Source organism: Hevea brasiliensis, chromosome 16, assembly GCF_030052815.1.
Source record: "Hevea brasiliensis isolate MT/VB/25A 57/8 chromosome 16, ASM3005281v1, whole genome shotgun sequence".
Classification (NCBI taxonomy): Eukaryota; Viridiplantae; Streptophyta; class Magnoliopsida; order Malpighiales; family Euphorbiaceae; genus Hevea; species Hevea brasiliensis.
The window spans coordinates 59,549,131-59,569,165 of NC_079508.1; the positions used below are offsets into that span (position 1 = coordinate 59,549,131).

General features: G+C 27.9%; 3 protein-coding genes and 1 long non-coding RNA gene across 6 annotated transcripts; 1 reads left to right on the plus strand and 3 right to left on the minus strand.

Moving 5' to 3' along the window:
• The first annotated feature begins 827 nt into the window (after positions 1-827).
• On the plus strand, positions 828-3,519 carry LOC110634341 (protein AE7-like 1). The gene is made up of 5 exons (XM_021783297.2): positions 828-1,113; positions 1,270-1,375; positions 1,903-2,002; positions 3,065-3,110; positions 3,304-3,519. The coding sequence occupies exons 1-5, from the start codon at positions 1,002-1,004 to the stop codon at positions 3,402-3,404; spliced, it is 465 nt and encodes a 154-aa protein (XP_021638989.2). The 5' UTR covers positions 828-1,001; the 3' UTR covers positions 3,405-3,519.
• A 136-nt stretch (positions 3,520-3,655) lies between these two features.
• Positions 3,656-6,258, minus strand: LOC110634340 (uncharacterized). 2 transcript variants are annotated; one of them, XM_021783296.2, is made up of 7 exons: positions 6,087-6,258; positions 5,841-5,981; positions 5,674-5,744; positions 5,074-5,250; positions 4,804-4,902; positions 4,448-4,693; positions 3,656-4,282 (listed from the first exon to the last, which is right to left on the minus strand). In XM_021783296.2, exons 3-7 carry the CDS (start codon positions 5,737-5,739, stop codon positions 3,983-3,985), a joined length of 888 nt encoding a protein of 295 aa, XP_021638988.2. In that variant the 5' UTR covers positions 5,740-5,744; positions 5,841-5,981; positions 6,087-6,258; the 3' UTR covers positions 3,656-3,982. The 2 variants fall into 2 exon arrangements, with proteins under 2 accessions (XP_021638988.2, XP_021638987.2); XM_021783295.2 differs by lacking the exon at positions 5,841-5,981 and having other exon boundaries at positions 6,087-6,257.
• Positions 6,259-11,941: 5,683 nt separating this feature from the next.
• On the minus strand, positions 11,942-14,434 carry LOC110634323 (uncharacterized). Of its 2 annotated transcripts, none has more exons than XR_002490961.2 (2): positions 14,006-14,434; positions 11,942-13,908 (listed from the first exon to the last, which is right to left on the minus strand). It is a non-coding gene; the product is annotated as an uncharacterized LOC110634323 (long non-coding RNA). The 2 variants fall into 2 exon arrangements; XR_002490960.2 differs by having other exon boundaries at positions 14,002-14,434.
• A 3,856-nt stretch (positions 14,435-18,290) lies between these two features.
• Positions 18,291-19,201, minus strand: LOC110634367 (uncharacterized). The gene is made up of 3 exons (XM_021783337.2): positions 18,945-19,201; positions 18,692-18,825; positions 18,291-18,533 (listed from the first exon to the last, which is right to left on the minus strand). Exons 1-3 carry the CDS (start codon positions 19,133-19,135, stop codon positions 18,460-18,462), a joined length of 399 nt encoding a protein of 132 aa, XP_021639029.2. The 5' UTR covers positions 19,136-19,201; the 3' UTR covers positions 18,291-18,459.
• Between the last annotated feature and the right edge of the window lie 834 nt (positions 19,202-20,035).

Consider the following 20,035-nt stretch of genomic DNA (forward strand, 5'->3'; position numbering starts at 1 on the left):
AACTCAATCACATCACACAGCCCCTCCTGGGCCTATCAAATCAATCATCCATCACAATATGTAAAATTTCAATTTAGTCCTTATAATTGATCATTTTTGCAAAAACTGTTCAAATAAGCTCTAAAAATTATAAAACTCTGCCCCGCGGTCCTTAGAAATATTACTAAGCTATTGCAAAAAGAATCGTAATTTTCTAAGCTACCACGAATATTTAATGGATTTTTAATCCTATTTAAGCATTAGAAAATTACGAAAAAGCAAGGTTCGGGTTTACCTTTGCAGATTCCGACTTCGGGAACGCACAATGGTGGGGTAGCCAAAACCTCGATCCAATTCGGAGATTTCCACTTTTTAGTGCATGCAGTAGGAAATTCACAACAATTAATTTCCGCGAATTGAGGATACCTACACGAAGCCCAATAATAATATATAAAAAATCAGGGGTGTTACAATTTTAATAATAAAATATTATTTTGTGTAACTTTCCTTTTTTTATTGTTTCAATATTTTTTTCTATTAATATCAAATCAACACAATTACTCTTTAATCTTTTAATTCTGTGTCGATTTGCAGTAATATATTGCAGCATTTTCAAAAGATAAAATAGTCTACATAAATTTAAAGGGAAACTTTTTTACAAATTGAATTTAAAAGTTAAAAAAATAAAATTAATTAACTTAGCCATGTCCAATAATAGAAGGGCAAAGTAGGCATTATACTTATTTTTTTTTTTTACAAAATTGCAAATGGTTGGAGGACATGTGGCACCAGGTGCATGCGCTAGAGGCTCCTATAATCCGACACCTAACACCGGAGAATCTGGCTGCGGGTTTCAGCGCAAATCACTAATCACTCGCAAAGCAAACTCACATGACCCGCTTTGATTAGCACAGGGAAAAACCATTCCTCTTTCCTTCTGGCCCGTGACTCCCAACAGAAAATAACAAAGCAATACAGGGAAGCCAAGAAACAGAGCAGAAGAAATCACAAGAGCAAGAGATATGACTCTGGGTCTCATCAATGCCAACCCGGTGGTTCACGCTAAGAAGGAAAGGGTCGCCCGCACCGAAGATCTTCACTGCGATGACTTTGTGGATCCACTTGAAATCTATGATATCCTTTTCCTGCGCTACTGTTTTTCTTTTGGGGATTTTAATTTTTGTGGACTCAGTACAGTGTTTAATAGTGTTTTTCATGCATTTTCTTTTATTATTTTTTCTTATTTGATATTTTCTTTTAAAAAAAAGTGATCTTTGACTGGAACTGCAAATTTTGTGAGGGATATAAGAGATCCAGAGCATCCATATTCATTGGAACAGCTCAGTGTTCTCTCAGAGGAATCGATCACTGTTGATGACAAGCTCGGCCGTATTCTGTGAGTAATTGTTGTACTCGTATTTCTGTTGTCTTTTAATATTGATACAAATATACCTCAAATGAAGATTATTATTTGTAACTTAATTTGTCAAAATCACCGAAAAAATATATCACTGTGAAGAATCTCACGACATCTATTATGGCCTTCAGTCCACGAATCTAAAAGATGCCTTTCTCACCAGTAGCAGGTCTACTATGATATCTTGATACAAAAGAAAAAGGTGGAGAGCAGCGGTTACAGCATTTTCAATAGCTGCATCTGGCTAACAGCAGAAAGAATATTAGGATATGGTTTTAAAATGAGCAGACAAGTTTTCACTGACTTATTTTAAGTGGTATAACTAATCACTGCTCAACTTATAACTTTCTATTAATTTTATACTAATAAGTAGGTTTGACCAACTAATAAGCCAGACCAAACAGCTTCTGAACCAGAAACTTTTTTATTTTTCTTTTTAATTTCAAGAGAATTCAGGGTTTGGTAGGTCTTTAACCCACTAATTTGGTTATTTTTGTATGTTTTAGGATTACGTTTACTCCAACCATCCAACATTGCAGCATGGCAACAGTTATTGGTCTTTGCCTTAGAGTTAAATTACAAGAATGTTTCCCTCCCCATTATAAGGTTAGCTTTGTTGGTAATCACTAACTTCAATATCTCTCTCTCTCTCTCTCTCTCTCTCTCTCTCTCTCTCTCTCTCTGTGCGTGTGTACTCACTTTGCAGCTTAACTCAGCCGACTATCTTCTGTGCTCTTATTTGCATTATAATAAATTGGTACTATAGTTTTGGTTTGGTGAATTACTAACTTATGTTTATATCTTTTCTTTTTCCTTTTCTAATTTGAGAGATGTAAGATTCTTCTAGTTTTACGAAGTGAATGTTAGAATGAGCTTGAGTTGGCCATCTTTTACATGGATGCTAAATGACATTGCCTCTGCCAACTTCATCACTGAGTACTTCACTTCATGATGTGTTTCGTCTTAAGTTGCTGAATAATTTAATTTCCCCATTCACTTCATAGTTCATATATAATTGATCATTTGGATGCACTTGCTTGGAAAATTTATAGCAACCAATAAATTGGATCAAGATGGATGTTGTACTTTACAAGTGAACATAGGGATTTTTTTTTTTTTTTTTTACCTGTTATTGCTGGATAGTTGCAGCAAACAAGTGGTATCATCCAATGATAGGCCCAAACAGCTTTGCACAGTAGAAAAAGTTAAAAAGATTGCATGCCATTGAAATAATAAGCCCATATGGTAAATAATTAGTCTGAAATTAGGCAGAATATCATCATGTGTTTCAATGATCTATTGAGATCAAGTCATTGAAACTTTGCTTTTGCATGTTTGAATATTGATACTTGGTAACAATGTCAATGGTTTGTTATGTGCCATGTTATGTGCCATTTATGTCCAGTGACACTGAAACACAGAAGCTGACTTGAGACGGTGCTCATGTGTGTCTTGGCAAATATGCCATCTTTTCTTCAAATCTATTTTGTGTTATTTTGGCTCAGCAAATTTGTTTTCTGCTTGTTAAACATGGGCATCTCTGCATATTCGGAAGAAAACTTGGGGATAATTATGTATTTAAATATGAAAAAAGTATTTGTCCTGGCTTGAATAATTCATAATTATAAGATGTTTTCTGATCCACAAGTTTGATGGATATTTTCACAGGTTGATATTAAAGTTTCTCCTGGATCTCATGCTGATGAAGAATCAGGTGAAGTTGAACTAGGCATTAGTTTTGGTGCCTTCTATTTTACTGCCTTGTCCATTTATGTTCTTTTCATCTGTGTTTTCTTAGTATTATTATGCAACATGTAATAATCCATTTCTATGCGTCTAGTTGATCTCTTTTTTCTCTTGAGTACACCTCCTGGCTAATACTGTTTATGCCATTTGTCTTTTTGCAGTGAATAAGCAGTTGAACGATAAAGAAAGAGTTGCTGCTGCCCTAGAGAATCCGAATCTGCGCCAACTTGTGGATGAGTGCCTTTACTCGAATGAACTTTGATCAAGCATTTGCCTACCTTCAGCAGCTGTATATAGAATTTTGTTGTTGTTGTTGTTGTTGTTGAATGCTATAAATGACTCTTGCTTCACAAAATTGATCTGCTGCATTTAATTTATCCCACGTTGGTATGAGTATTTGCTAATTCTCACAAATTCTTTTAGAGTCGAGGCAATTGCGATCATGGAAAGTGGGGTGCAGCATAATGCACCATGTATAGCGTGGACTTCCAGTAATATGTGGCTTCTATCAAATCAGTTAGAACTTGGGCTCCAATTAATATATTTAAAGTTGTTTTTCTCATCAGAAACTCAAACAGCAAATCCTCAATGTATTCATCAACACTTTCTTGAATGAAGTTCTTTTTCTCGTTAAAAAAAAAAAAAAAAAAAAAAACAAAGGTAGATAAATCTTACTGTAATCCAGCACTAAAAGTAAGTACATATTACCACAGTTGTCAAACTCATATCAGCCTGGTTGCTTTAATCGAAAAAAGGGAAATTGGTCCCTTTTATTCAAGGTGATATATTCTAAGCTTCAGTGTCTTGTCTTCGCTTTCCTTTATACCAGTACCAGCAAAATTAACTAGCAGGTGGTGCAAAAGGCGTTGGCTCTGGGGCCAACTGAGGCCTCAATTGGGCATCAGCAATGTGGGTTGGCTTCTCATCAAATCCCCAATATTTGGCAGTTTTTACATCATCCTGGACCATCAATCGTGAGAATTCCTCATGGTCATACTTCATCGTGGCTTTCCCTCCAAACTCACCAGGAAGGTTGTCAACATCAAAGAAATGCTTCATGAGCTCCTCACTCTCTTTATTATTTGGATAAACAAATTTTACCTTCTCTGAAGTTTTTGAATTAAGTACGCACTTAACAACCTACCAAAAATGGAAGTAATACAAGTTCATCATACAAGAGAAAAAAGATGCTCAATAACATTGTAACATAAATGCACCAATTTATATATATGCTTATTGTATGAAGATCAGCGAGCATTCAGTTAATCTCATAGACCATAACGGAAGTAGACAAGATCAACAAACCTTCCAGAATGCCTCAAAAATTCTTGGAGGATTATGGACAAATGCTACAGCAAGCCTTTCAGGGTAGTGATTCTGTAAAATTTTAATGATATCAACACCTGTTCCAATAGACATACTGTTGCTCAAGGATAATCCAGTGAAGTCTATCAACCAAGACATTTGTTCTTGACCCTCAGCTAGGTTAAGGATGCTATTTTCAATAACATAGGCCAAATGACGGATATTGTCTTCTGCAGATGTTGTGTTCTGCCAATTGTCAAATAAAATGTGTTGATAAATATGCTTGATTTTTTATTTCCCCGTGGGTAATAATAATTAAAAGTTACAAATAAAGAACAATAAAAACTAGTACAAACCTGCATCTCTGGCCTCATTATAAGCACAGTCCTCCCATATCGGTCATGAAAATTTGCTCTGAAGACTTTTCCTTTTTCGACTTCATGTGATATTTCATGCTGGAGACATCACATGTCTATATGGTAAGTGAAGGATTAATCGATGAGTGGAATTAGCAAAATATATATATATATATATGGAAAACTGAACCATTCATGGCATACATCAGATGCCTATCATATAGAGCAGCATGGTAAAGAAGCAATGCAGAAATGATACGTATCACATACCCAGCGGATTTCTTCAGGCTTATAAGTTGCCCTCCACTTAAGTGTCCCTTTTAACATTTTATGTGCCTTTTCAACATTCCAGTTTCGAGCTTCCAGATATCTCCTCAGGCAGGCATCAGTACAGAACTTCAAATTACGTCCAGACAAAGGTCCAAGAGCTGCCTTGAGTTCACAGACCTGCTCATAGCAGTAGGAAATAAATATAACAGATCTAGTCCCCTTTTTGAATTCTTTCAATCTTATTTTGTTCAAGTGATATTCATATTGCTCTATTTTCAATTCCTTCAATCATATATCTTGGTCAAGTGAAATCGAAACATCAGGTCATAATGTAGATGAAATAACTGATTGATACAAGGTTTTAACTTCTTCATTTTGTTCTTAAAATCTTCCTGCAAAATGATCCTTGAATTTATAAACTCATTTTTTGTCAGTACCATGCTGGAATAAGCAACAAAATCAACATTTGATCATGAGGTGTAAGCAATAGAGATAATAAATGGGAACTGTCAAAGCTATCAAAGATGATGTCCACGGACCAGAAACAATTACAGGAAAAAATGAAAGAGATTGAAGATGTCCATCCAAATTTGTTATTACCTTTGCATCTTGTTGTACAGCATCATTCTCTTGATGATTCTGTGATTGCTTTTTTCCATGAAACATGTTGACTGTCAAAAACATCAAACACCAATAACTAAGACCGAAAAATGGTTAACTAAATCCAAGCAATCCTTAAACTCTAGATTCTAAGATTAATCGTCAACATCAAAACAAAGAGATTCCGATTTCTCTGTATCCATTAATGTGAACTACATCAGTCCTACGAATTATATCTGAACATCAACAGAGCTACTCATAGGAATCGTTAGAGTACAGCCCAAAAAGTACGTGGAATACTGTAGAATCTGACAAGAATTAATTCCACAGATCAAAAAACCCCATCAACCCTTACAAAGTCAGCTAAACACATAGAAAAATAAATAAAAGAAAAAGAAAGAAAGTAAACATACCAGATGAAGCTAAAGGTGGAAGCTTTGGGCAATAAAAGGTAATGGAAATTGGTACAAAAAGAGTGGAGGAGTGGGTTTTGTGATGTCCTCACAAGAAATGTAGTAGCATCAAGAAGACGAAGAAGAGAGGGAAAGGAGAAGGGATTATATAATTCGGAGGCTTTGGCTTTAGGCATTTATACTTGAATACAAAGCTACTGAATTGAGTTGATGGTAAGTCTAGGATATGGAATTAATTAATTATTGATTAAAATACTACAGTGCCTTTTATTATTGTTATTTTTGTTCAGCACAAATATTATAAATTAGATTTTATGTAAAATAAATTAATAATTTTCAGTTTAAAATGTAAATTTTTATATTTATCATTTCAATTTTACATATTTTTATTTATTTTTATATACATTTTAATATAAATATTTAATTAAATAATATTAAATTTATTTTTATATAAAATTGAGTTTATATCAAATGTATCATAGGTTATTTTTTATTCGCTTGTTTATATTTATTATTTTTAATATTAATACATTATTATTAATTTATTTTGTAATAATTATTATAAAGTTTAAATAAAATAATTACTGAATTTCTCTATGAATTATTTTATATATATTTTTGTGAAGACTAAAAAGAGCATAGTTTATAATAGAGATACCAGAATTAATTGGTAGTTTTAATTATATGCAATAGCAGAATTTGCAGCTTGTGGATGTGATGGCTTAATTTAATTACATAAAAAAAATATCATCCCATAAAAATAAATCAATTTTTTTAATTAAATATATTTATTCATTATTAATTTTCCATCATAAATTATCAATATTACATTAAAAATATATAATGATATATTTAATCTTAAAAAAATTAAAATATTGAATTACAAAATATTTTCATCCTTTAACAGTAAATTCAAATTGATTAAGTATACTTTTTTCTTATTAATAATAATAATAATAATAATACATATATTCTTGCACTATCATATTTAGAATGCACTTCTCAATATTCTCATTTTTTTTCCTTTATGAACTATAAATAAATTATACTACACACATTGCTCCATGTTTCAATTCATTTTTATTTTGATAAATCACTAAAATATTTTTAATATTTATAAAATTTTACGTGTTAAAGAAAATATATTTGTATTTCAATATTTTCATCAACATTTAAAAATTAAAATGAGAAGTTGTCAAATAATTTTGAACGACGATGAAAATATGAATGCCAATGAAATCTTTCTTTAACAATAAAATTTGGGATCTTGAAATTAAGGGGTTTTTAATTCAATCACGTCTATTTGTTGATAATTGTTTTTATTCATTTATTAATTTTATTTTGCAAAAAAAAAAATTATATCTAGATTTACTCTTTATAAAGAAAAAATTAAGGATATAATTGCATATGTTTATGTGAACTATAAATTATTATTTTCGTCTAATTTTATTTACTATTTAAAATTTTTATATGACAATTAAGAAAATAATTAAATTACTTAAATTATAATAAAATATTCTTTATAATTTGATTAAATTATTATTTATTTTATCTAATTAAGGGACAGGGAGGTTAGTTTGATAAATTTAATTTGATATGCATAAATTAACATGTGAGTAAAAAAGATAAAAACGGATTCGAAAAACTTGTTGAATAAGGACAACCAAATTATTGATCAAATATCATGAACGCCAGGAAAAGAGAAGCCATTAAGAGTCAATTTTTCTATAAATATAGGTGAAGCCCCCAACAGCTTTTTTTTTTTTTTTTCCCTTCAATTAAATATATTATAAATTTTAAAATATTAATTTTTAAATAATAATATTAAATTTATAAGTGGAGGCTTGTATTTTAAATGATTATAGAAAGAATTCAATTATTTCAATTGAAATTCAAATATTTTATAATTTTTAATATTAATCATTTCATAAATGGTATTATAGTTATTGTTATTTTAATATCAAATTAACATTTTTAATTTATTTTTTATTTTTATTTTCATTCTAAACCTATTTTAATAAATTTATATGCTTCAATTTATAAGTAATTAATCGATAATATTTTTTTATAATATATAATAGATTTCTTATTGATAAAGCATAATAAGTATTGAAACGATTATAGTGCAAATTCTCTTTAATTTGTGCATCAACGAGTTTGAGCATCGACTCTTAAATGGTGGATTTAATTATATAAATATATTAAATTTTTATTATTTAAATATTATTTATAAAAATATTTTTACTCTTCACGTGTGCGTCCACCCTACGTACATTTTTAAAATCAATTTTTATAAAATTTTTATTTTTTGATAAGAAACACAGATTTTTAGTGCTTCACAAATATTCTATAATATTCCCCTCAAATAAATATCAAAAAGACCAAAAAAATTTGGTCGGTTTGATAAGGATATCTTCAGACCCATCGTTTTTGAGAAGATATGAATGAGGTTGTAAAGTAATGGTTACACACGTAATTTATTGCAAATAAAAATTTTTAAGAAGGCTATAGGTTTGTTTATTTATAGAAAATTATAATTTTTAAGAAAAACTTTTATTTTAATTTTTTGAAAAGTTAGGAAGATATATAAAAAAAAGCGTTTACCATAAACTAAAAAATTTAGTGCATTAAAAAATTATTTTTATTATTTAATAAATTAATAAATTATTATTTTTTTCATATTTAAAAAAATTATTATAAAATATATTTACAAACAAATTTTATTCTGGAATTTTTTAATTTGTTTTATTTATTTTTACTAATATAATTAATTTTTATTATTTTAAATAAATATTTTAAAATAATTAATAAAATTTAATTATAAAAATAACCGTAATTACGGATGATAAAGAATCTATACTCCAATCTAATCGGCGATCAACACGATCCTTATCCATATATTAATGTATATAAAAGTAAATGAAAAGAAATATGAGTATTTGTATTCTCATATCTTTACAAAAGATCTCTCCAAAATTATATTTTTCACATGTCTTTTCCTTTTTCAAGTTTTATTATGAGTATATATTTATATTCTTTATTTTTTATTTTTTAATTTTTTTTGTATTTACTCTCATTATACTAATATAATTCTTTATCTTTAAAAAAAAAATTATGTTCATCCAGGCAAAACTCAGCCACTATCTTTTTTCTTTTTTGTTTTTATCAGAAGATAGGATATTAATTAGAATTTGAAATAGAATATAGGTTAAAGCCTAAAAATAAGTGGCCAAAATAACAAGCCTAATGAAACAGGGCATACAAATTGAAACCCAAACTCACTGAAATCCCACTCAGAGATTTGACATAGAAATCCTAAAACCCAACTTCTAAAGGTCCAAGCCCAACTTCGATCCTAGCTAGGGCATGAACATACAATAGAGACTCAACTCTTTAGCGTTGTCATTGCCTCCATAGACCATCACCAGGAATATTGAACGCCGAGTGCAGGATGGAGGCAGAAGCCTAATAGAGAGACCCATAGAGAACATCCACGGTGATAGATCGAGCCATATAGGATTCACTAACCAACAAGACCATAGATCCATGGGTGAGCTTTAGGCCCAGGAGGCGAGAACCAGAGTTTGTAGGAACCAAGAAGAAGCTGCTCACACCGTTAGAGCTTATAGGGCGACAATAACTTCGATTGACAGGCGTTCCACTCACGCTATACCTTCTAGCCACCAACAAGCAGCGAAAGACAAATACTCAACGCCTCTGATTTGTCAAACACGCATACAGGGCAAACAACTAAATCTTTTTCACTTAACATGAACACCTACAAAAAGCTCAATAAGCACAAAAAGAAAGCACAATAAAACCCAGAGCAGCCTACAAAATCCATTCCCTTCAGCACAAGCTGCTCCACCAAACAAAATAAAAATTATTTACAATTTCGATCAATAACGAAAAGGAAAACCACTAAGCTGGCCGAAACAAAGAAAGCCAATGAAACAATAACATTAAGAATCTAAAACCCTGTTCTCAAAACAAAAGAATCTGAAACCCTAAATTAAAAAAGAAATTAAAATGGGAGAGCTTCTCTATCTTAATTTCTCGCCTTCTAAAAGCTCAACTCCCCCCACTATCTTAAACGCACACCGAGCTATACATATGGCCCACCAGTTCCTTTTGGGCAAGGTATGAATTTGTTCTGAAGGAAAAAAAAAAAAAAAAAAAAAAATATTCTTCTCGCATGAGCCGAACGCACATCTTTTTGCTTAAAAGGTTTTCAAACATAGCTCTATTATTGAATTAGTAAATAAAGAAAATTAAGAGTTTATAAATAAATAGAGATTAAATTAAAATTTAATTAATACATCATTAAATAAATATTAGTTATATATAGTAAAATCAACAATTTCTTGATAATAATAGCATATTATTATAACTAATAATTTAACTTTTTATGAATACTTACTAAAATAAAATAAGTTAAATTTTATATTTTTTTATCATAAAAAATTATTTAATAATTTTAAAGTGAACATATTAATAAAACAAATTATTAACACCATTAATTATTCAAATCACAAATTAATAAAACTAAAATTCTCATTGCCAAATAGATTTCTTCTTTTTTAAAGTAGCATGAGGCAGCAGATATAAATATGGCTGAATTAATCAAGTCAGTTCCAATTTAAATTGCCAATAAGTATTAGTTTGTTTTTTTTTTTAAAAGCTCGGGAACCATTTTATTTAAATTTAATTCGATTAATCAAATCAATTCCAAATGCTGTAAAAATAAAATTCTTATTCTAAACCAAAATGTTCACTAATATGATTTTTCAACTAAATCGGTGTCGTATTAAGACAACCATGCTCTACATCTTAACTTCATAGCAAAACCCACTTATTCTCTGTGAAGGTCAGCAAGAAACTACACAGTATTAAGATGGAGCACGAGAGGCAAAAGCCATGCTTCCCATTCTCAAAATAGAGATGGCCATCTTTAAATGATACACAATCTCTATCTTATAGTAGAAGATGAAAGTAAAAAACAATAAATTAATTAATTAATTAAAATAATCTTAGTGTACATTATATTTTTCTGAGTTTGGTAGCTACCAAATCAGGTTGGGCTTTTTGATTTATTTTGCCGAGTGTTACGGGGCATCCATTTAAGGCAGATCTGTGTATGATTCTAAGTTTTAATTAATTCTCTTTTGTTAAAGAAGTTGATACAACTTTATTACTCTTTCATAATGTAAAGACGTATACATTGGAATGGAAATTCAAAACATAAGATTAATAATAAATTAGATCTGAGTGGACTTGATCCACCAACCCCCCTAAACCCCAATAGGGATCGAGCGCTCTACCATTTTGAGCTCACAGATCTTTCCAACACGTAATCGCTTTAAACACCCAAAAGTTTCAGACTAAACTCACTACATTTTGTGTTTGAATAAATTTTCTTTTAATTAACTCATTGCAAAAATTAACACTACTAAATTTAAAATAATATTCACCATAAAATAAGACTAATAACTCAAGAAAAAAAAAAAAAGCCAACATTTCACAATATATAACCAACAATTATTCAATATAGTAATTAGTAACACCAAAATCTTTTACTTTAATTCCATTTTCTGCTTTGCAATAAGATTACTCCCATAACATTTTAACCAACCATTGATATAACAAGAATTACATTAGATATATTACTACTGACTAAAACAAAAGCAATTTATATGATTCTCTTAATTTTATAATTGAAAATATTAGTTTATTTTCTATAACCTTTAATTCATACATAAATAGAATTAAAAATTCTTAGTACCCCCATATCACTTTATGAAACAGAACTTTCTAATATCACTCCACCAACAGAACCAATTCTAGATATTTAAACATATTCAAGTTGAAAATAACGTTAATAAACATGCCAAAGGAGATTGATAACCCCATGCACAGTTCTATCCGTGCACCACCACAAGCTTTTTACAGATGGCAAGAAAAGGATAAAATTTTACAAAAACTGCAAATGAGGAATTATAATTATAGTAATTATCAGCCAAAGGCGATGAAAACTTTAAATTGCCCCTAGGGTTCAAACGCACCGAAAGATTAAAGATAGACATCATAACGAGTAAAAACGTATAAATCATGGCTCAAATGCCCTTGGTAATACTTCACTTTTAGGTTCAGAAAGTGTAAAAAATTAGCACTTGATTCATCACCTTGAGGATCCTGAGCTTTCACCTGACCTCAAAAGAAATCATTATGAATCCAACTAGCAATCAAGCCCACGTGCAAGCAAACGATCAAACTTTGAAGCACCCTCCAAATGCCAAAAGATTTCCAGGCCAAGTGACCGAGCACATTTGCATAACATGACCATGGCAAAATACTATAACATCGAATTGTAAATTGTAAACTAGTTCCCAACAACCTCGAGAACGTATAATGCATTATAGGAGAATTTGGTACAACGCACAGCATTTTCATCATAATTATGTACTTTTGTAAAAGCAAACAATAACAATGCCTATGAGACCCTATATCAGAAATTCAACCAGCAAATTATCATCGGATAAATTTTCATGTTATTTCCAGCTATCAATGATTTGATAATCAAGAACATCGAACAAAAATATGTTCTTTAAAGAATCGCAAATGCTTGGATGGAACACTATGATGATTTGCATTGCCTTCCAGTGAGGTTAAAAAATAACAGTAACGGCAGATACATAGCCATTCTTGCAGGATCAATTGATAAATTGTATTCGTCAATTTGCAGAATCAGGACAATTCACGAATTCACATGGTAAATGATTTCTTTGGTTCGGTTAAAAAGGTAGATCCTATAAAGATTGTATGCAATTTCTTTTACCTTGAAAAAAAGGTAACTCGATTTCCATGAACTCCACAACAAGTGAAAACTGCCAATTTCAAACATCCAAAATAGTTTTAGTTCCAACCCTGTTGATAATGAAAGCTAATCAAAGACAAGTATGGGCCCGAATGGCTAGCAAGCAAGATGCAACTGAGAAATTTGAGTAATATCCAGGAAGGCCTTGTATAAAACTACTTTAATCAAATTCTAATGTAAGAGATCAGTTAGAGAATACCTTTAGAGCGAAACCCAGAAAGAAGCGGATCGTTGATCTCCTCAAGAAAGCTCTGGTATCAGTTGCGGATTGGATTTTTGAAGGCGAGTAAAAATAACAAAGCGGGACAAACTACACACTGTAGAGAGGAGAACCCGGGTAATCCCCATGCGATCTCCCCTCAAAAACACGAAAAGAAATCATTTTATTAAGAATTTTGGGAGACCTGCCATGCAAGCGCACCTGTCATGGCAAAGGTCGGATGACAAAGATATTAACCAAAGACTTGCAGCCCCATGAAATAAACAATATTGGGCAGCCTTTCGTCCTGCTATATCTTATACATCCACATGTCACAAATGACAAAACCCATCTCCAGCTATCCACATCAATCAACGAATTACATATCTTTTCACCTCATACAATCGCATCATATCGCATATTCGCATGCAGCAATCACCAAAGATCAGCCACAGAGATCGAATACGTGCAAGCATATCGAAATCCCAAAAAAAAAAAAAAAGAAATCAACACCCACTATGAGGAAATAAAATGCTGGCAGATTGGATCCATGGTCACCATGTTCTGCTATAAACACCATACAACCTACAGCAAACACATCAGAGAAGAAAGATAGCCGTTTTGGTGCTTTAGACAACACTCAATTAATTTCAAGATTCCTGATAAAGCATCAAAGCAAGAAAAACCATACGCTTGAAGGATCCATGCGGGGAAAATTTGAGGAAGCAAGCAACAGATCCATGAGAGATCTATAAAACAGTTTAAATATGATCAATAACTCGAGCAATAGCTAAAAGAAAGCTATGAAAGATAAAAAGAGCTGGGAATGGAATGCAACAAACTTACTACTTGCGAATCCAAAAACTCAACGTATGAATTCGAATCCCCCCATGAAACTAACATCATCATGTAGATCAAAGAGCGATCTAAACGACAGAAGAAGCCTTGGAACTCGAAGAGAAGCCATGAAGAGAGATCTGACTCAAAGAGAGATCTGACTCAAAGAGATGAACTGAATATACAACAGGGAATGAATAGAGGCGCTAACTATTTCTCGCTATATAGCGGCCAGTATAGAATGGACGCACGCGATTAACAAGAAGCGGAAGGATCGATGGCCAAGAAGGTTTACACGTGGATGTGCTGTGCTTGACGGGTAGGTAGTGACAACGAAATGAACGGGATATATGAGCTGGAAACAGATAACTTTGGGAGATTATTTAGTAATTTTGTTATATTTGATCTTCGTTAATAATTAGGGAATTGGCGTGCAAAGCACGTGCTCATTAAAAAATTTATATATAAATAATTTTATTTTATATATTTATTTCGAACTTCAATTGGTAAAAAAAATATATTATTTTGACTCTATTGTTAATTACTCTATATTTAATTTTTTATTTTGTAAATTAAATTTTTTATCCGATAATTTTTAAAGAAGATTTCATAATATTATTAATAAAAAATATAATAATATAAGAAAAATATAGATTAAATATATAAAATATCTGAAATTGATTAATTTATATATTACTTTCATCATTTTAAATATTAAAATTTTATATTTATTTTATATATTAAAGAAATATTAATTTTATATATAAAAAATTAATTTTATATAATAAATATATTTTAATATTTATTTATTTAATAAATTTAATAAAAATAATAAATGATAAATACTATTAGACATAAATTTATAATTTTATATAACAATAAAAAAAAAGTACCTAGCGCAAAACTGCTCTTTCTACTTTACATGTACATATATATATATATAAAACACCACTCCTATTCCAAAATTTCCCGGGAAATTTCCTTTGCGTTGTCTTCGCGCACGCTGAATTTGATCCTGGAGCGCACACACGTAAGATACGTACACCATAATTTTAATAATTAGTTTTTTTTTTTTAACGTTCTGTTTGTATACTTTATACGTATTCATTTTTTTATACATAATTTTTGATTGATAAATATATAATATAATATTATTATAATATATTAATTTTTAATAATAAATTTTTAAAATGTTGCGTTTTGAATTTTTTTTTTATTTAAAAATATAAATTAAAAAACTAAAAAATTTATTTTTTAATATAATAACATTCATTTATATTATATCATAATGTTTAAAATTTTTTATTTAAATATTTAATACACTTCTAATTCTAAATAAATATTATAAAAAAATTATAAATATTATTCTATAATATTTTAAAATAATGTTAATAGCACATGTTTTATAGTTTTGAACAATACATGATAATATGTCAATTAAATTCATTTATTATTCTAAAGTAATAGTGTTTACAATAAAAAAAAAAACTGTATAAAAAAATGTTTAAGAAATATTATTAAAATAAATTAACGTAATAAAAATTTTTATTTCTTTAAATACTATTCATAAAAAAATTAATAAAAAATGTAAAATAATATTTGTAATGAATTATATTTACAATACGTGCATTTTAATTTCTATTAAAATAATTTTAATATATTATTATTAAATATAATTATTATTAAAATAATAGTAAATAGTATAAGAAATTAAATTTTTTAGAGATTTACCGATGGATATTTCATTACTAAACGTTATTATTGAATGTCTCATTCACAAAAGTATTAGTTATGAAATTTGTGTCACTAAAGGTATTAGAAACGAAGTTACATGATTAATGACAATAATTTATCGCTAATACATGTTATTGGCGGCAAATTATTTCATTGTAGCTATAAATACGTTTTTAGTATTTTTATAAATTATAAAAATACTGAAAAATAAATTTAAAAATCTCAACCTTTCCATTTTTATATAATTATAAATAAATATTTTTAATTATGAAAATGATTTATTAAGAATAATTTAAATACAAATAAAATAAAAGAATTTTAAATTTATATAAATTTTAAAATTTATTAAATAATAAAAAATAATTTAATTATAAATAATAAAAATAATAAATTATATTTTAGAAAAATCCTAATGTCTCCCTCTTCATGCATTTATATTAATTGAACATTTATAGGTATAACATATATTATTTTTTTCACATATTAAAAATATATTATAATTTATTTCCTCAATATTATTTATTGATCATAGTTGCGATAATATAAATTAATCATACTACGTAAAATTATTTATGTTAACCTAAAAATCCTAAACTCTCCAATAATTCTTCCTCATCCTCTACTCTACAGCTTTACTTCAAGCTTTATATATAAATTATTTATAATAAAGAATTCAATTGATTCTGATACGGTCATGCTCATTTTTTATTTAGTTTAAAATAAAATTTAAATAAAAAATAAACTCTTTTATTTTAAAAAATAGATATTATTATGCTAAAAGAACATTTTCAAAAAATAACAAAAAGAAAAAACTAAAATGATACCAAATGGTTAGTTTGTTTAGGTAAATGCTCTCTTCACTTGATTTGTATTCCTCGAAATTACTCAACTCATATTATTTGATGCATGCACTAATTGTATTACATTCTCTCTAATACCTTTGTTGAGCTTTTAAACAGTCGGGTGTAACAGAAAAAATAATATATAAAAAAAAAATGAGTTTAAATTTAATTATTAAAGGCATAAAATTATACTGAGTTTAAAAATTTTAAGAGTGAAACGCTAGTTATAATAACATTTAAAGTCGGAAGCTATCCACCCACAATGACATACAATTGATTTTAATTAAAAATTATTAAATAAAACAATTAAAAAAAATAAAGAAAGGTTGAATAGCGTCTAAACTTTTATTTTCTTTTATTAATTGTTTTATTTTATATTTTAAATAAAATATAAATATTATTTTAATAAATACTGTCATAATAATTAATATTTTAGATCATAATATTTTTAATATAAAAAATTATTTTCTAATTTATATTAAATTAAAATTTAAATTAAATAAAAAATTAAAATATAAAATGTTATTAATTTTGTTTTAATAATTACTTTCAGAAAATAATAATTTAATTAAATTTTAGATTAAATAAAAATTACAATATAAATTATTGTTAATTTTATTTTAATAATTATTTAAAAAACAATATAGTACTAATTGTAATTAAGCATTATTATTAATTTTTTTTAATTATTAACTTTGTAAAATAATTAAGACAAACAAAATTTTTAAAATTAATTCAGTTATCGAATCGTGAAGATAGAAAGTTTGAGAGTTAAGATACACACATTAACTGAGACAAACGAAAATTTTAAAATTAATTGATTCATTAAACCTATAAAGACAGAAGGTCTAAGAGTTAAAATGCATACATTAAGTTAGACAAATAAAATTTTTAAAATTAATTCAGTCATTGAATCCGTCAAAGTAAAAAATTTAAAAGTTAATATATTTAACTATCAGTATATTATAAAATAAATATTAATTTTAAAAATTTTGTTTGTCTCAATTATTTTATAAATTTAATAATTAAGCAAAATTAATAATAATGCTTAATTATAATTAGTAATTTATTTTTAAAATAATTATTAAAATAAAATTAATAACATTTAAATTTAATAATTAATTATTGTTTTGAAATAATTATTAAAACAAAATTAACAATATTTTATATTGTAACTTTTTCTTTAATTTAAAATTTAATTAAATATTTAATTAATTTATTATTTTCTGAAAGTAATTATTAAAATAACATTAATAATATTTTATATCTGATTTTTCATTTAATTTAAAATTTAATTTAATTTAAAATTAAAAATATTTTTTATAATAAAAATATTGTGATTTAAAATATTAATTATTATAAAAGTATTTATTATTAATAAAAAAAATTTAATGCTATCTAGTTTTTCTTTAATTTTTTTAATTATTGTATTTAACAATTTTTAATTGAAATCAATTGCATGCATCCGACTTTTCAATTCCCCTTTTTTAATATATATTTTTTTTGTTACATTAGTATGGTAAAAAGCTCGCCTCCGAATATATAAAGTTAGTTTGCTAACCTAAACATTGTTAATTTTTTTTTGATATTTAAATTTAATAAAATATATAATTTATAAAAATAATTAATAATTATTATTTAATAAAAGTTAAACTATAAATTTTTATTAATTATAATAATTATTTCACTACTAAGATTTTGAGCCTTTACATCAAAAATCAAGCCAAAAGTTGAATTTCAATAACAAAGTAATCATTGCCCAATAATTATTATATATTTAAAAAAAAAAATTAAAAGCAAAAGTACCAAGTGCTTCGCGATGTGGATTTCTCAAACAAAATTATTAAAAAAAAAAAAACAAAGCCCATTCCATACGAAAGTAGTTCATTAAGACTGCCCATTGGTCTGGTGTCGCGCTTTCTCCTTCTCCTTCACTTCGCTTCCCTGAGTCTTGTCATAAGCTTCGTGCAATTCCACATAGCCGAAATCCAAAATTACAAGTCATCAGATCAAATAGAAATAGTGATTAAAATCAAATAGAACCACGTGATTCATGGGGTTACCAATGAACATAACGAGTTCAAATCCCAACCAAAAACCAAATAAAAATTATGCATACCAGGGTGATTCTCATGGATTTTCTTGTCCATTTCAACATTATTAACCGACTGGTTTCCTCCATAAATCCCACCGAATCCTTCTTCATCAGACCTCGTTGAATACCCTTCTCCAAATGAATGAGACATCACGTCCCTTCAGATTTGCATATATGCAAAAACCAGAGCAATTTCATTATAAACGTTACTTAAATCAAAACCCAGATAAACAAAAGTACAAATTAAAACATTCATTATCAGAGCAGAAGAACTAACCCAGTTTTCTCATCTTGGTTCTGAGTCTTGTCCATGTTGTGTGGGTTCCCTGGTGTGCTCGTCACAGTAGTAGTGGCTCGCCTAAAACTGATAATTGACGTAGTAGTCCTGTGAAGCAGACTTGAGTTAGGAGACAAGAAAATAGCAGGTGGATGATGACAATTTCTAAATGATCTGATAGCGTGATTCATCTTCTCGGATCTTAAGTTTTCTGGAGGATGCGCTCTTATATAAATACAAAGATTACCTAGAAGGGAAGGGAAGGCAAGGCAATTGGAAATAGTCAGCAAACTGATGATCTATTCGCCTTACTACAAATCCCTATCGCGGCACGTAGCATTTACCAGAAGACACGTGGCACATAGCATTTGCCAGCTTCTTGCGGGTGTGCTAAGGTGTTATCTAATCTACCGCCGATTAGTTTGTGGCATGATTTAGTTCATCATGTGACATACTCAGCCACTATATATTTAAAAGAAAAATTTTCACTATATATATGTAAAATTGTTAAAATAAATTACATGATATCTTATCTGTACTCTTAGGAAGTATTTAATTCACTTATTAAGTATAACTGGTAGTTGATAGATATTTAAATAGGTGAATTAGAGAGTTTATTAAGTTTAAATAGTTGATAATTGATATCCACCGGTTACAATTTGTATCAGTTTTATTTTTAAAACTATTTCTCGTAAGCTGTAAACTGATAGCTGATTTGATTTTATTTTTTATTTTGATCATATTATCTTTTTTTATTTAATTTAAAAATTAATATTATTAATACTTTTATATTTTTTATTTATAATTTTAATATTTTAATTAACGCATTTCAATTTTATTAAAATATTTTTTATTAATAACATAAAATATAAAATATTTATTTATATATAAAAATTTAAAATTAATTATAAATTTTTTCTTTATTAATAATAATAATAATTACTTTATTATTTTATTTATATTTTTAAAGTTATTTAATTATTTTTAAAAAAATTTAATTATTTTCTTATTCCAATAATAAAATAAATGATATTAATAATTTTATATTTATTTTAATAATATAATAAATGATATAATATATTATTTAATAA

What these genes read in the sequence shown, in the direction of transcription:
- LOC110634341 (XM_021783297.2), top strand. Translation starts at nt 1,002, where the DNA reads ATGACTCTGGGTCTCATCAATGCCAACCCGGTGGTTCACGCTAAGAAG. An exon ending in GTTTCCCTCCCCATTATAAG is followed by an intron (nt 2,003 to 3,064) that starts GTTAGCTTTGTT and finishes ATATTTTCACAG; the next exon opens with GTTGATATTAAAGTTTCTCC. An exon ending in TCATGCTGATGAAGAATCAG is followed by an intron (nt 3,111 to 3,303) that starts GTGAAGTTGAAC and finishes GTCTTTTTGCAG; the next exon opens with TGAATAAGCAGTTGAACGAT.
- LOC110634340 (XM_021783296.2), bottom strand. Translation starts at nt 5,739, where the DNA reads ATGTTTCATGGAAAAAAGCAATCACAGAATCATCAAGAGAATGATGCT. An exon ending in CTGTACAACAAGATGCAAAG is followed by an intron (nt 5,251 to 5,673) that starts GTAATAACAAAT and finishes TGCTATGAGCAG; the next exon opens with GTCTGTGAACTCAAGGCAGC. An exon ending in TTTTTGAGGCATTCTGGAAG is followed by an intron (nt 4,283 to 4,447) that starts GTTTGTTGATCT and finishes CATTTTTGGTAG; the next exon opens with GTTGTTAAGTGCGTACTTAA.
- LOC110634367 (XM_021783337.2), bottom strand. Translation starts at nt 19,135, where the DNA reads ATGAATCACGCTATCAGATCATTTAGAAATTGTCATCATCCACCTGCT. An exon ending in AACCAAGATGAGAAAACTGG is followed by an intron (nt 18,826 to 18,944) that starts GTTAGTTCTTCT and finishes GCAAATCTGAAG; the next exon opens with GGACGTGATGTCTCATTCAT. An exon ending in AATCCATGAGAATCACCCTG is followed by an intron (nt 18,534 to 18,691) that starts GTATGCATAATT and finishes AATTGCACGAAG; the next exon opens with CTTATGACAAGACTCAGGGA.